This window comes from Melanerpes formicivorus, unplaced genomic scaffold (genome assembly GCF_026170545.1).
Source record: "Melanerpes formicivorus ecotype bairdi unplaced genomic scaffold, bMelFor1.0.p_v2 SCAF_14, whole genome shotgun sequence".
Taxonomy (NCBI): Eukaryota; Metazoa; Chordata; class Aves; order Piciformes; family Picidae; genus Melanerpes; species Melanerpes formicivorus.
The window spans coordinates 11,378,805-11,393,236 of record NW_027142366.1 but is presented as its reverse complement, the minus strand read 5'-3'; the positions used below and the strand labels follow the sequence as shown (position 1 = coordinate 11,393,236).

At 50.2% G+C, this 14,432-nt stretch overlaps 1 protein-coding gene across 7 annotated transcripts in view; it reads left to right on the top strand.

The window, feature by feature from the left end:
• Positions 1-14,432, top strand: part of ARHGAP17 (Rho GTPase activating protein 17) — a 62,611-nt gene that overhangs the window by 36,556 nt on the left and 11,623 nt on the right. For 5 of the 7 annotated variants that reach the window (XM_068147022.1, XM_068147021.1, XM_068147025.1 and 2 more), the window contains exons 5-17: positions 1,150-1,261; positions 1,463-1,539; positions 3,110-3,221; positions 4,054-4,122; positions 4,270-4,351; positions 6,557-6,684; positions 7,625-7,736; positions 8,644-8,725; positions 9,187-9,267; positions 10,262-10,375; positions 11,297-11,388; positions 12,333-12,489; positions 14,078-14,320. In XM_068147022.1, coding sequence (XP_068003123.1) covers positions 1,150-1,261; positions 1,463-1,539; positions 3,110-3,221; positions 4,054-4,122; positions 4,270-4,351; positions 6,557-6,684; positions 7,625-7,736; positions 8,644-8,725; positions 9,187-9,267; positions 10,262-10,375; positions 11,297-11,388; positions 12,333-12,489; positions 14,078-14,320 — 1,461 coding nt within the window. The remainder of the gene's footprint in view (positions 1-1,149; positions 1,262-1,462; positions 1,540-3,109; positions 3,222-4,053; positions 4,123-4,269; positions 4,352-6,556; positions 6,685-7,624; positions 7,737-8,643; positions 8,726-9,186; positions 9,268-10,261; positions 10,376-11,296; positions 11,389-12,332; positions 12,490-14,077; positions 14,321-14,432) is intronic. The other 2 variants (XM_068147027.1, XM_068147026.1) reach the window with 1 other exon arrangement.

Sequence of the window (14,432 nt, the reverse complement as noted above, 5' to 3'; positions counted from 1 at the left end):
ACCTGAGACTGCTTGCTTAGCATTATGGTTGTTAGGACCTTTTCACATTAAAGGGGTTCAGGAGAAAATGAAATGCTGCATTCAGCCATTTTGCTGCATCTGCTGGGCTGGGAGGCTGGGCTTTGTAGTGAGTGCTGACTCCTCTGCCCTTAGGGCTGGTATAATCACCTGGATGGCTTAAAGCTGCCAAAAAAATGGTGTAACAGCTGAGGTATTTTAGAAGACAATGGGTTTATAACACTCCTTGCCTATCCCTAATTTCATAGAGTCCTAGGATGGCTCAGGTTGGAAGGCACCTTAGAGCTCATCTACTCCAACCTCCCTGCCATGGGCAGGGATATCTCACAGCTAGACTCAGCTGCTCAAGGCCTCATCCAACCTGGCCTTGAGCTCCCCCAGGGAGGAGGCATCCATAACCTCTCTGGGCAGCCTGTTCCAGAGTCTCACCACCCTTGCACTGAAGAACTTCCTCCTAAGATCCAGTCTAACCCTGCTCTCCCTCAGCTTAAAACCATTCCCCCTTGTCCTGTTTCTAGACACCCCCCTGAAAAGTCCCTCTGCAGCCTTCCTGTGGGATTCTTTCAGGCACTGGAAGGCAGCTCTAAGGTCCCCTCAGAGTCTTCACTTCTCCAGGCTGAACAACCCCAGCCTATCCTCATAGCAGAGGTGCTCCAGCCCTTGGATCATCCTTGTGGCCTCATCTGGACTGGCTCCAACAGCTCTGTGTCCTTCTTATGCTGGGGACACCAGAACTGGATGCAGTATCTGTGGTGGGGTCAGAGCAGAGGAAAGGAGCAGAATCCCCTCTCTTGCCCTGCTGGCCACACTCCTCTTGCTGCAGCCCTGCACACAGCTGCCTGCTGGGCTGCATGAGGGCACTGCTGGCTCATGGGGAGCTTCTCAGCAGCCAACACCCCCAAGGCTTTCTCCAGAGCTGCTCTCAACCCACTCTGCACCCAGCCTGGGTTTGTGCCTGGAGCTGGCCCAACCCGGGTGCAGGACATGACAGCACAGAGCACCTTGGGTTTGTGCCATCAAGTAATGGTTTACTTTATACCACTCAAAGCTTTGCAGAAGGGTTTGAAGGCATTTGAATCTTCCTTCTTTAGTCATTACTAGCTCACATTAAAGTTCCTCTCATTCTTAAAGGAAAATGCTGGATACCTGTGGTGATGCAGAGAACAAACTGGCCATGGAGCTCTCTCAGCATGAAGTACAGATTGAGAGGGAAGTTTTAGATCCACTCTGTCAACTAACAGAGGTAAGTCAGTGCAGCCTGGCTGGAGGATTCAGGCTGGATTGATGTGTAAAGTGAGCAGAAAGGGTTTGTCCCATGGATAAGGGTAAAGCTGTTGGAAGGAGTCGTGTGTTAGTGGTGGGAAGTGGATACAAGATCTGCACAATGTACTTGACTACAACACACAGCTTAAAAATCCATGCAAGCCTTGAATTCTTCTTCCAGACAGAGATCCCTAACATTCAGAAGCAGAGGAAGCAGCTGGCAAAGCTGGTGCTGGACTGGGATTCTGCAAGAGGAAGGTAAAAATAACACTGGCTGTAGGTCCTTTCTGTGTTCAGTTGTTGCTGGCAAAAGAGGTGATGGAGTCTCCATCTCTGGAGACATTCCAAACCCACCTGGATATGTTCCTGTGTTACCTTCTCTAGGCCTTGGTTTGGACTCAATGATGTCCAGAGGTCCCTTCCACCCCCTACCATTCTGTGAGCCTGAGCTGCTCTCTGCTGCCTGTTCCCACCCCAGAGCTGTGTCAGCAAGGTCATTGCTGTGAGGAGTGAATGTAGGGAGCTGATTTGGTTCAAAAGTGACTGTTCTGCTGCCTAAGGATTTGGGGTCAGCTTGGCTGCCTGAGCTTGCCAGCTAGGCTGGGCCAGGTGTGGTGTCACTGCAGGAAGGACAGTGAAGATGAGGTGCCACATCTGATCCTCCCATGGCAGGGGGATTGGAACTAGATGATCCTTGAGGTCCCTTCCAACCCTGACAGTTCTGATTCTGTGATCTGATGCTGTCACTTGCTCCTGCAATGCTGCTGTCTGCATGGAAATACTTATCAAAAGAGACAAAGCTTCATAGAAGTCACTTAGAAAAGGACTCAGGACTGCTAGATCCAAACAGAATCAAGATACTGGAGCTCTTAGGGGCCTGCAGATAATTGGAGTAGTGCTCAAAACTCAGGAGCAGGGAAGTCATTCTGCCCCTGTGCTCAGCACTGGCTAGGCCACACCTTGAGTCCTGTGTCCAGCTCTGGGACCCTCAGCTTAGGAAAGATGTTGAGGTGCTGGAAGGTGTCCAGAGAAGGGCAACAAAGCTGGGGAGGGGTTTGGAGCACAGCCCTGTGAGGAGAGGCTGAGGGAGCTGGGGTTGCTTAGCCTGGAGAAGAGGAGGCTCAGGGGAGACCTTCTTGCTGTCTACAACTCCCTGAAGGGAGGTTGTAGGCAGGTGGGGGTTGGTCTCTTCTGCCAGGCAAGCAGCACCAGAACAAGAGGACACAGTCTCAAGCTGTGCCAGAGGAGGTTTAGGCTGGAGGTTAGGAAGACATTCTTCATAGAGAGAGAGATTGGCCATGGGAATGTGCTGCCCAGGGCGGTGGTGGAGTCCCCATCCCTGGAGGTGTTTAGGGAGAGACTGGATGGGGTGCTTGGTGCCATGGTTGAGTTGATCAGATGGTGTTGGGTGATAGATTGGACTTGATGATCTCAAAGGTCTTTTCCAACCTGATCTGATCTGTTCTGTTCTGTTCTATTCTATTCTGTTCTATTCATCTGATTTCCAGTTCACTTAAACTGTCCACTTAAGGAGTGGGAAACTACTTTGGTAACCATGCCATGTGCTCCTACAGCATTACCCTGACTCAGCTCACTGTAGGGTCCTGACTGTTCAACCTTTAAGTGCTTTTAAATGGTCTTACGCCATGGTGCTCACACATCATACTCCCATGCTACAGACCTTTACCTCTGCTGGAAAACCTCAGAAACTCTTTGGGTTTGTTTCCTGTCCAAAGAAGGCAATTTCAGTGGGGCCATGACTGCAGACTCTCTCTCATTGGATACCAGTTTTCACCAGCTAAGCTGACTTGGAGCTTTTCTTCCCCAGGTATAACCAAGCCCACAAGACTTCAGGAACAAATTTTCAAGTGCATCCTTCAAAAATAGAATCTCTTAAGGAAGAGATGGATGAAGCTGGAAATAAAGTAGAGCAGTGCAAGGTAATGGGAAGATGAGTGTCTGCCCTTTGCCCCTTTACCTCCCATTAGCAGGCACAGCAGTCAGAGTGTGGCTGCTCCTGCAGGCCTTGTGCATGGAGCTGGCTGGTGACTGCGGTCACAGATGATGTGGCTGCTGACAAACTGCATCTCTTCAAGGTCTGTCAGTGCTGGCTGATCTCTGCTGAGTTGCTGCAATTTAATGTGGCCCTTGTTTGCCTTTTTGAGATGGGTGTTTTACATCCTTTTCTGTTTCAGCTTGAGGCAGTCATGGGAAGCAGCCTTGACTGAAATGTTCAGGGCATTCCTGTGCTTCAAGTCACTGAGTGTCTGTGAGCTACAGCCAGCTGGCTATGAGCCAGCCTGTGCCCAGGTGGCCAAGAAGGCCAACAGCATCCTGGCCTGGGTCAGCAATAGTGTGGCCAGCAGGACCAGGGCAGTGATTGAACTTGGAGCCTCCACAACTTCCCTGGGCAACCTGTTCCAGAGCCTCACCACCCTCATGGGGAAGAATTTCTTCCTAATGTCTCACTGGAAGCCATCTTCCCTCATCCTCTCACTCCAGGCCTTTGTCAGAAGTCCCTCTCCATTAGCCCACTTCAGATCCTGGAAGTCTGCTCTAAGGTTTCCCTGGAGCCTTCTCACCTCCAGGCTGAAGAGCCGCAGCTCCCTTGGGCTGTTCTCGTAGCAGAGGTGCACCAGCCCTTGGAGCATTGTCGTGGCCTCCTTTGCACCCACTCTGAAAGAAATAAACCCACATACTTGTGTCTTCCTGTCTAAGCTGGAGTGTCCCTGTGGGTTTGATGTCCTCTTTGTATCCTTTTCTGTCTCCCAGGACCAGCTGGCAGCAGACATGTACAGCTTTGTGTCCAAAGAAGGGGACTACGCCAGGTGTTTCGTCATGGTGAGTGTTTGTTCGATGTGACTTTGCTTGCAGCACCTCGTGTGTACCAGCGATCACATCTTGTGTGCTGAACCTTCTAGTCTTGTGTTGTGTGCTCACCAGGAGCTAATGCTCTTTTTGTTTTTAAAATGTGGCTTCTGTTCTCAGTTATTAGAAGCACAAGCAGATTACCATAGAAAAGCATTAGCAGTCATAGAAAAGGTCCTCCCCGAAATCCAAGCCCATCAAGGTAAAGTAACCTGTGCTCTGGCTGATGCTTCTCCTTGCCTGTGCCACCTCTGCACAATGTTCTCCTCCTTTATCTCAATTCTCTTGCATGCAGACTTGACTTAATTAAGGCCATTTTGATCTACTTAACAACTTTACCTTCCCAAGCATAATTCCATCTCTGTGTTCTCTGGAGCTCTCCAGCCATAGCTTAACACACTAATAAAATGGTAAGGACCTCTCTGATACCCAAGAGACTGAAGGAAGGATTTTATTTGTCCCCCTCTCTGTTTGCCCCTCTCCATGTGACCTTTGTTGATTCATTCCTGGGGTGTTTTTTTTAGGACAATAAAAGTTTTGTTGTGATTTAGGAACTCTTTAGAGTCCTTACTTCTTGATTTGTCACTAGATGATGGTCAGAAGAATTCCTTTTATTCTTTGGAGCTTGACTTTGCCTTCTTGGCATCCTTTTTCCCAGTGTACCCACTGCTGGCTGAAGGAGTGTTCAGATCATTGTGTTGAGTATCAGCAGCTCTAGAAGCAAGTCCTGCAGCTTCAAGTCTTTCCCCATGCAATAAACTTCCTGGGGGAGTTGAGGTCTGTCCCTAATGGACTGGTGTGAAGATGCACCATGGGCTTGAAGTTCTTCTCCCAAACACTACCCACACTCTCTCTTAGTCTGCTCATTGCTTTGAGCAAGAGGTAGGCTGAGGAAAATATGTTCTAAGCTGGGCAAGGCTCAAGTGTCTTCAGTTGTGGACCAGGTGCCAGCTGTCAAAGAGGAAGCATTTAAAGATACAGCTATGAGCACCTTGCTGGAAGATGAGAGAGGATATCTGGTGGGAGAGGAGGTAGCACCAGGAGAGGTGCTTGCACACCACCAGAGCTGCTTTGTGGCTCTGTGGGAGGTTCTCTTTCTGCATGAGACTGTTTGAAATGTGTTTGTTGTTACTTAGCTGCTTTGTAGAAGCTTTTCCTACAGAATCAGGGCAATGTTTGGGTTGGAAAAGCCCTCCAGGAGCATCCAGTCCAGCCATTCTCTAGCTCTGCCAAGGCTGGTGCTGAAACATGGCCCTCAATGAGAAATGCCTCAGAAAAGATGAGCCTTCCTGGAAGGTGGGCTTGGAGGCATGGGCTCCAAGTGGTCCACTGGCCAAGACCAGAGTGTGGAGCACTTCAGATGTCTCTGTAGCTGTGGTGTAGTTACCCTGACTTGGAACATGGACTAGGATTTCTTTGCCTAATGTTTGCTCTCACTTGCAAACCTGAGGATAATGACTGCCCCTGGTGGTGTGTTAATGAAGGAGAGGAATCACAGAGTCAATCAGATTGGAAAAGACCCTTGAGATCATCAGGTCCAGCCATTGGTGGTCCTACTCCCCCAAAGGTTTAGGAGGGATGGTGTGGTTTTGTAACCCAAAAGAGTAAACAACCCCTCGCAGAAGCATTTTGTGTCTTCAGAGGCCTCTCAGTCTTCATCTCTCTTGGACCCTTTCCTCCTGAAAGAATAATGCATCTGTACTAACAATAACCTTTTACATCTGCATTCTTTCAGCTAATCCAGCAGAAATGGGTGGAAAAAAACACACCAAACAAAGAGAAAACCCCACAAATTGTTAGGAAGCCAAACTCAATTTGGAGCAGCTTGGGCCAGGTTTGACTTTCAGAGTTAAGCAGCAACTGAGACATGGAATGAAAAACCTGAGCAAGTGTCAGTGGTGGGCTGCTGAGATTTTGGGGCTGTTCACATCCTTTGGAAGCTGCTGACTCCTTAAACCAGCAACAAACTTGCTGTTAAAGCTCAGGTTTGATGCAATTCAGACACAGCTAAAGCTGAGCCCAGCCCAGGCCATGCAATCTGCACAACATTTTCCTCAAGGGTTCTTGCAAGCTGAAGCTTTTTGGTATCTTGGCAAATCAGACTCAATGAAGCTAGTGCCATGTGGTGACACTTGTGCTGAGGCATGGTGGGGCAGACACTTGGCAGTTACACAGAGGCTTTGTTCATGGCATTCCACCCAGAAAGATGCAGAAGTGTTTGTCCTTGAACCCCAGCATTTCTCTTTCCTCACGACCCGAGGGCCTTTACCAATCAGGGGCTGTCAAACTCCTCCTCTTCACGCTGAAAGTTTCTCTGCTGTACTGGAGGCTTTCTTCTCTTCTTGTCTGGGACAGAATTGAAGGGGTTGGTAGATATTTGCTCAGTGTTTTGATACTCTCCAACCAGACAAATGGACTGAAAAGCCAGCTTTTGGGACTCCACTGGAAGAGCATCTCAAGCGCAGCGGGCGGGAGATTGCGGTTCCCATTGAAGCCTGTGTGATGATGCTTTTGGAGACAGGGATGAGAGAGGAGGTAGGTAACACCACAGCCCAGCCTCTGAGAGGCAGCAGACAAAGAGCTCAAAGCCCTGGACTGCTGGCTGTACTTTTTAACAAGTTGCTTAAATAATCTTTGGCCATGGGTGTAGAGGAGAAATCTTTGGCAATGGAAAAACCTGGAATGAGAACTAAAGGATGAGCCAAGAGGGAGAGGGAACTAAAAGCTTGTGAGATGGCAGGAGCACATTACAGCCAGATGGGTCCTAACAGTGTAAGGTGAAGCCAAGAAGGCCAATGCTCTCCTGGGTGGCACGGAGAGTGACCAGTAGATCAAGGGAGGTTCTCCTTCCTATCTACTCTGCCCCAGTGAGGCCACGTCTGGAGTCCTGGGCTCTCCAGCTCAAGAAGGACAGGGAACTACTGGAGGGAGTCCAGTGGAGGCTCTGCAGATGCTGAGGCCCCTGGAGTATCTCTGTGAGGAGCAAAGGCTGAGAGTCCTGGGGCTGTTGAGCCTGGAGAAGAGTAGCCCCAGAGGGGATCTGATCAATGCTCAGCAAGAGATAAAGGCTGTGGGGCAAGAGGCTGGGGCCAGGCTCTTGTCAGTGGTACCCAGTGACAAGACAAGGGGCAGCAGGCACAAACTGGAACCCAGGAGGTTCCATCTCAGCAGGAGGAGGAACCTCTTTGTTGTGAGGGTGCTGAGCCCTGGAGCAGGCTGCCCAGAGAGTTTGTGGCATCTCCTTCTCAGGAGAACTTCCAAACCCAGCTGGCCACTGTGTTCCTGGGCAAGCTGCTGTGGGTGCCCTGCTTCAACAGGGGGGTTGGACTGGATGATCTCCAGAGGTCCCTTCCAACCCCACCATGCTGGGATGCTGTGTAACTGTTTCGAAAGAGGCTGTCATAAAAGTTGTACTACTTCATGCTGGTCCTCACATGGTGCTGCCAGGCAAATGCATTCGGTTTTTGTTTTCTAGGGCTTGTTCAGAATTGCTGCTGGAGCCTCCAAGTTAAAAAAGCTGAAAGCTGCCTTGGACTGTTCCACTTCCCAGCTGGATGAGTTTTACTCTGATCCCCACGCTGTTGCAGGTATTGAGAACACAACCAGGTGATAAAACACAGGTCTGTGCTGTTCATTTCACCAGTGACTTGCTGCTGTGTAAGGTGTTGGCCTCTGCAGGGGAGCTATGAATGAACACAAACTGGAGCTTGCTTCGCTGCAGAGCTTTCCCAGGTGCTGGCAGGGAGGTGCAGAGGGTGTGCATGCTCCTCACACCTGATGTGCTCATGTCTGCTTGACATTCAGGTTTCAAATTCAGGTGATCATACTCATCCTGGTGTATATTTCCCATGAGAACTGTGAACAGGAGATGTTTAGTAAGGCCTTGGTTCTGTCTGTGGAATTACTGGAAGCCCTTGAGTTGGGTGGTGAGCAGCAGCACTGAGGAAGTGTCAGGGTCTTGCCACTGTTCTCTGAAACTTGGGTCCTGTTGGCACAGCTGAAATTGCAAATCTGAGGATGGAGTTTGGAGTGACAATAATGATGAGAGGACTAGAACATCTGTCTGAGGAGGCAGAGCTGAGAGCCCTGGGGCTGTTTAGCCTGAGAAGGAGCAGCCTGAGAGGGGATCTTACTCATGTTTACAAATATCTGAAGGTGGGGGGTAGGGGGCAAGAAGGGCTAGGCTCTTTTCAGTGGTGTCCTGTGACAGGACAAGGAGCAATGGGCACAAACTGGAACCCAGGAGGTTCCACCTCAACATGAGGAGAAATGTCTTTGGTGTGAGGGTGCCCAGAGAAGTGGTGGAGTCTCTGGAAACTTTTAAGACCCACCTGGATGTGTTCCTGTGTGCCCTGCCCCTAGGTGCCCCTGCTTGAGCAGGGAGACTGGACTTGGATGATCTTCAGAGGTTCCTTCCACCCCCCTGCCATTCTGGGATTCCCTGACTGAGGGCCTTGACTGAGAAGCCTCTGTCTGCTCTGTTCTGCATTGCAGGTGCCTTGAAATCCTATTTGCGAGAGCTGCCAGAACCTTTGATGACCTACAGCCTGTATGAGGAATGGACACAGGCTGCAAAGTGAGCAAACCAAACACACTGACACAGGCTGCAAAGTGAGCAAACCAAACACACTGACACAGGCTGCAAAGTGAGCAAACCAAACACACTGACACAAGGAAAGCTTCCTGCAGACGTTAGCCAAGTTTGGCTCCTCATGGAAGAAGCCAAAAGGGCAGGCCCAGCTCAGACAGGTGTTCTCATTCCTCCTCTCCCCAGCTCAATGTTTTCTGTCACAGATCCTTGTCAGGTTTGTGGTTTAATACTGACTCCACAAATCTGTGCTGAAAAAAAACCCTGTTTTGTGTTTTGAAAAGGGCTGCTTCAGACTGTTGGCTGCACAATATTGATGTTGCACAATAAGGATGCTTGGCAGTTTTGCTGCAGGTAGCTAGGTCAGGGCCTGGGCTCACAAGTTACTTAGTTACTGAATACCACACAGCTGAAAATTAAATGTAATGGAACTTTTTGTTTCCTTTCAGTATTCAGGACCAGGATAAGAAGCTACAAGAGCTGTGGAGAATTTGTAACAGATTACCTAAGCATTATCATGCTAATTTCAGGTGTGTGGGGATATTGACATCAGGAAGAAATTCTTTCCAGTGAGGGTGGGGAGACATTGGAAGAGGTTGCCCAGGGAGGCTGTGGATGCCCCCTCCCTGGAGGTGTTCAAGGGCAGGCTGGATGAGGCCTTGAGCAACCTGGGCTGCTGGGAAGTGTCCCTGCCCATGGCAGGGGGTTGGAAGTGGATGATCTTTGAAGTCCCTTCCAACCCAAATCATTCTATGAATCTCTGAAGGCTGGACTTGCATCACAGGGGCTGTGCTGCTGGGGTGCTGCCCTTCAAAGCTGATTAACCAAAACTCTTAATTCAGTGGAAGGTTTCTTGGCCAAATATATTTGGGTTTATAAAAGGATCTCCTGTTTATCAAGTAGCTGCTGTGTGCTGGTGGACTTCCAATCAGCTTAATTCACTGTGGGCTGTAATAAAGCAGTGATGCATAGAAGCCTGCTGCTTAAGGGTCATGCAGTTGGCAAGAGGAGCTGACTTTTCACCAGCTGTGCTCTCCAGGCTGTTTGCCAGCCTTAGAGGTCACCAGGCTGTATCTTACAGGTCTGATTCGTGTTTTTCCTTTTGGTTTTGCCATTTGGATCTGAATCAGGACAAACCCAACTCTGGTGACTCCTAGAAGCGTGGAAGTTCCATGACAGGACTGGGTGTTGAAATACTCTTTGTTGTTTTGCCCTGAAGATACAATAGCTCTGTAGTTCCATTTTGCAAAAGTGGGGGGTTTTGTGCTTCTGTTGGGGTTTTTTCCTACTTCTTTGGGGTTTTCTTCTACTTCTTTGGGGTTGTTTTCTGCTTCTTTTCTACCCAGTTCACCTCTTACCCTGCAGGAGTAGACGCTCAGTAGCCAGCTCCCGAGCCGGGAGGCTGTTGGTCATACTTCTGTTTTGTTGGGAGCTGTCTGTAAGAATTCTTGATTTTTAGGTGGTTGCTTTCAGCAAGGAGTGCTCTTAGTTGCTGCCCTTTAATTCTCTGTTTCCTTTTTGTAGGTATCTAATCAAATTCCTGGCAAAGCTTGCCCAGAACAGCGACGTTAACAAAATGACACCCAGCAACGTCGCCATCGTCTTGGGCCCCAACTTGCTGTGGGCAAAGAATGAAGGGTGAGTTGGTTTAGGAAGGCTGCAAGCAGAACTTCCATGAAGCTCTGCATGGAGGCCACCAAGGGAAGAGAGGGGATTCTGCCCCTTTCCTCTGCTATGCTCACACCCCACCCGGAATACTGCGTCCAGTTCTGGTGTCATCTGCATGAGAAGGACACAGAGCTGTTGGAGAGAGTCCAGAGGAGGCCACAAGGATGATCCAAGGGCTGGAGCACCTCTGCTGTGAGGATAGGCTGAGGGTGCTGGGGTTGTTCAGCTTGGAGAAGTGAAGACTTCAGGGGGACCTTAAAGCTGCCTTCCAGTACATGAAGGGAACCTGCAGGAAGGCTGCAGAGGAGCTTTTCATGAGGGTGTCCAGAGACAGGACAAGGGGGAATGGTTTGAAGCTGAGGGAGAGCAGGGTTAGTCTGGATCTTAGGAAGAAGTTCTTCAGTACAAGGGTGGTGGGGCTCTGGAATAGGAGGTTGTAGCTGCCTCCTCCCTGTGGGGGTGTTCAAGTCCAAGCTGGATGAGGCCTTGAGCAGCTGAGTCTAGTTGTGAGGTGTCCCTGCCCATGTTGGGGAGGTTGGAGTACAGGATCTCCGAGGTCCCTTCCAGCCTGAGCCATTCTAAGGTTCTGTGAAGCTGTAGAATTAGTTGTGAGGTTTTTTTACTCACATCCTAAATGGTAAAACCCCAATGCTTCAAATATTCCTTCAGCCTATGGCTCCAGATCCTTTTAGGCTGTGTCCTTGTTAGGAGTGTTTTCAAGTGCTGTGAATGGTACTGAAGAGTCTGGATTCCATCAGAGTTACTCTTGAGATGGTACTTAGGACATCTTCTTTAGCATAATTTGTCATTTGGGTAATTTTCATTAATGACTATTAATATGTTCTTGCCATGATAGAACTCTGTACAGTGTTCTGCACCTTTCCTCTGCAGGTCCCTTGCTGAAATGGCAGCAGCAACTTCAGTCCATGTGGTAGCAGTTATTGAGCCAATCATTCAGCATGCAGACTGGTTCTTCCCTGGAGGTAAAGTCTGGCCACAGTTGAAAGGATTTTGTATGATGATAGCAAACTGGGGGGGAGCTAGCTCACACCCTGCCAGGCTGGGCTGTCATTCAGTGGGACCTGGCCAGGCTGAAGAGGTGGAAAGGAGGAACACCATGAAGTTCAGCAAGGGCAAGTGTAGGGTCAGGCCCTGGGGAAGAACAAGCCCCTGCACCAGGACAGCTGAGGGGTGACCTGCTGGGAAGCAGCTCTGCAGGGAAGGACCTGGGAGTGCTGGTGCACAACATGAACCAGTCATGTGCCCTCATCACCAAGCAGGCCAATGGTGTCCTGGGTGGCATGAAGAAGAGTATGACCAGCAGGTCAAGGGAGGTTTTCTTCCCCCTGTACTCTGCCCTAGTGAGGCCACATCTGGAACCCTGGGTCTAGGTCTGGGTTTCCCCAATTCCACAGACATAGGGAACTACTGCAGAGAGTCCAGTGGAGGCTAGAAAGACGCTGAGGGGCCTGGAGCAACTGTGAGGGGGTAAGGTTGAGAGACCTGGGGCTGTCGTGCTGGAGAAGAGCAGCCTGGGAGGGGATCTGATCAATGCTCAGCAAGAGCTGAAGAGTAGGGGGCACAAGGATAGGGCCAGGCTCTTGCCAGTGGTGCCCAGTGACCAGACAAAGGGCAACAGGCACAAACTGAAACCGCACTGAGTGAGGTTCCAAATGCTGGAGCCCTGGGGCAGGCTGCCCAGAAAGATTGTGGAGTTGCCTTCTCTGGAGAGCTTCCAAAGCCACCTGGCCAAGCTGCTGTGGGTGCCCTGCTTGAGCAGGGAGGTTGGACTGGATGGTCTCCAGGTGTCCCTTCCAACCCTGCCATGCTGGGATAACCCAATGCGGCTCAACCTCCAGGAGCTTTGTGCAGCAAGGCAGCATCCTGTCCGTGTGTCTCTGATGCATTCTGTCCATCTGCCTTTCAGATCAGGATTTCAATGTGTCTGGGGCATTTGTTGCAATTCCTGCTGTCAATTCTAACCACTTGTCACACACTGGGAACGAGTTCGAGTCTGGGACACTGGAACGGAAGAGACCCGTGAGCATGACTGTGATGGAAGGGGACCTGCTGAAGAAGGACAGGTATGGTTCAGCTCTGCTTGGGTTTCAGTTCTGAGCCCACTCCTGAGGACTGGAGTGCTGAGGAGGCTGTGATCAGACACTTGTTGGTCTCAGGAGGAGAGCTTACTGTAATCACTCTAGGTAACAGTAGTGATTTATTTCCCCCCTCCACGTTGTTGAAGCCTGAGTGAGGTTCCAAAGGCAATCTGCTGATACTTGCTTCCACTTGGCCTCTCTGCATTACAAAACCCAAGCAGACAATTGCTGCTTCCTCTTAGAGATTTAAGGGGGGGAGGGTCTAAAAGCCACTGAAACAGAAGTGTTTGTGTAGCATCTCTCAGTCTCTAACTCCTGATATCCCATGGCTTCTCTTTCAAAGCCCATGAGCTGAGATGGTGCTACCTGGTGCCCTCATGGTCAGCCTGCTGAGCTGCTGATGGTACAGTATACCCCTCAAACAGTAGAGTGCTAAACACATCAGCCCCAAACGTGCTGTTCTCCCACATAACCTGTAGTGTGGTGTCCATTTCTCACTCATGCCATGAATATCTTCTGTTTTTAGCTCTTCATGCAAATGTTCAGTTGTGACCTGAGTGTTGACTCTGGTTTAGCCTCCTGCAGGTGTCTCAGCACTTGCAGAGGAAGAAGAAAAGGAGTTCAAGTGTCATTGTCTTTAGCACAGCAGGAGGAAAATGAATTTCTAGGCTGAATGTGCTGTCTGCATTCTGAAAGCTGGGAGAACCATAGTCTGCTGAGCCATAGCTGGCATAGAATGGGTTGGATTGGAAGAGATCTTAAAGACCATCTACTTACAACCCCCTTGCTGTGCTGGGCTGAAGGTTGGACTACTTGGTGCCATGGTTTAGTAGTCATGAGGTCTTGGGTGACAGATTGGACTTGATCTTTGAGGTCTTTTCCAACCTTATTGATTCTATGATTCTATGACTAGAGGATCTTGAAGGTCTCTTCCAACCAAAGATATTCTGTAGTTACACCATGGGCAGGGACACCTCCTGCTAGAGCAGCTTGCTCAAGATCTCATCCAAGCTGGCTTTGAACACCTCCAGGCTTGGAGCCTCCACAGCTCTGGGCAGTGAGAGAATCACAGAACGTTAGGGGTTGGAAGGGACCTCCAGAGACCACGGAGGCCAACCCTTCAACACAAATCATAGCACACAGCCAGTGTGGTTTTGGTCTGTCCTGAAATCTGTACTGCAGCTGTAGTGTGTGATAGGAACAAAATCCCTGTGGCCACATCTCTTGGTGAGGAGCTTCTCTGGAGTCCAGCAGGAAAGGAACCGTTTGTGTTTACATCTGGAATGGTGGGGTGGTTTGACCTCATTGTCATCCATGTCTGTCTCCAGGTGTAATTGAGCAGTTTGTTCACTTACCTGTAGCTTCCCCCCCTCTGTGTGGACAAGCCCAGTGATGTTGCATGTCTTTAACATCAGTGGTGTTTGATGCAGAAAGTTGGAGCTTTCCACGTTGCCGCTTTGCATGTCGAGCCCCAGGGGTGGCCTCTGTCTCCGTGGGTGATAACGTCCGGCCCGTTGCTTTGGTGACCCGCTGTCGGCTGCTGTGGTGTGTTTACTCTCTCTTCTTTCTGTAGCTTTGGTGTGAAGGTTCTGGACTTCCAGGGGAACCCTCGGAGATGTGGCACTATAAATAGAAAGCACACATCCCCGGCCTTCCAGCCGCCACTGCCCCCCACCGAGGCTGCCGCGCCGCCCCAGCCCGCGGCCGAGCAGCACGCGCCGCCTGCTGGGGCTGACACGAGCCCAGTGGGTGCCGGGGTGGCTCTCTCTGCTGCCACAGCAGAACAGTTACAGAGTCAAGGAAATGAGGACATCAGGTAAGAGCCTTGGCTTCTGCTGGCACGAGCTTGGCAGGCTGCTTCAGCAGCAAACTGATGGGTGAACTGACCTGTTGTCTGCAGGGCACCTTGTGAAGCTTTTCCAGGAGTG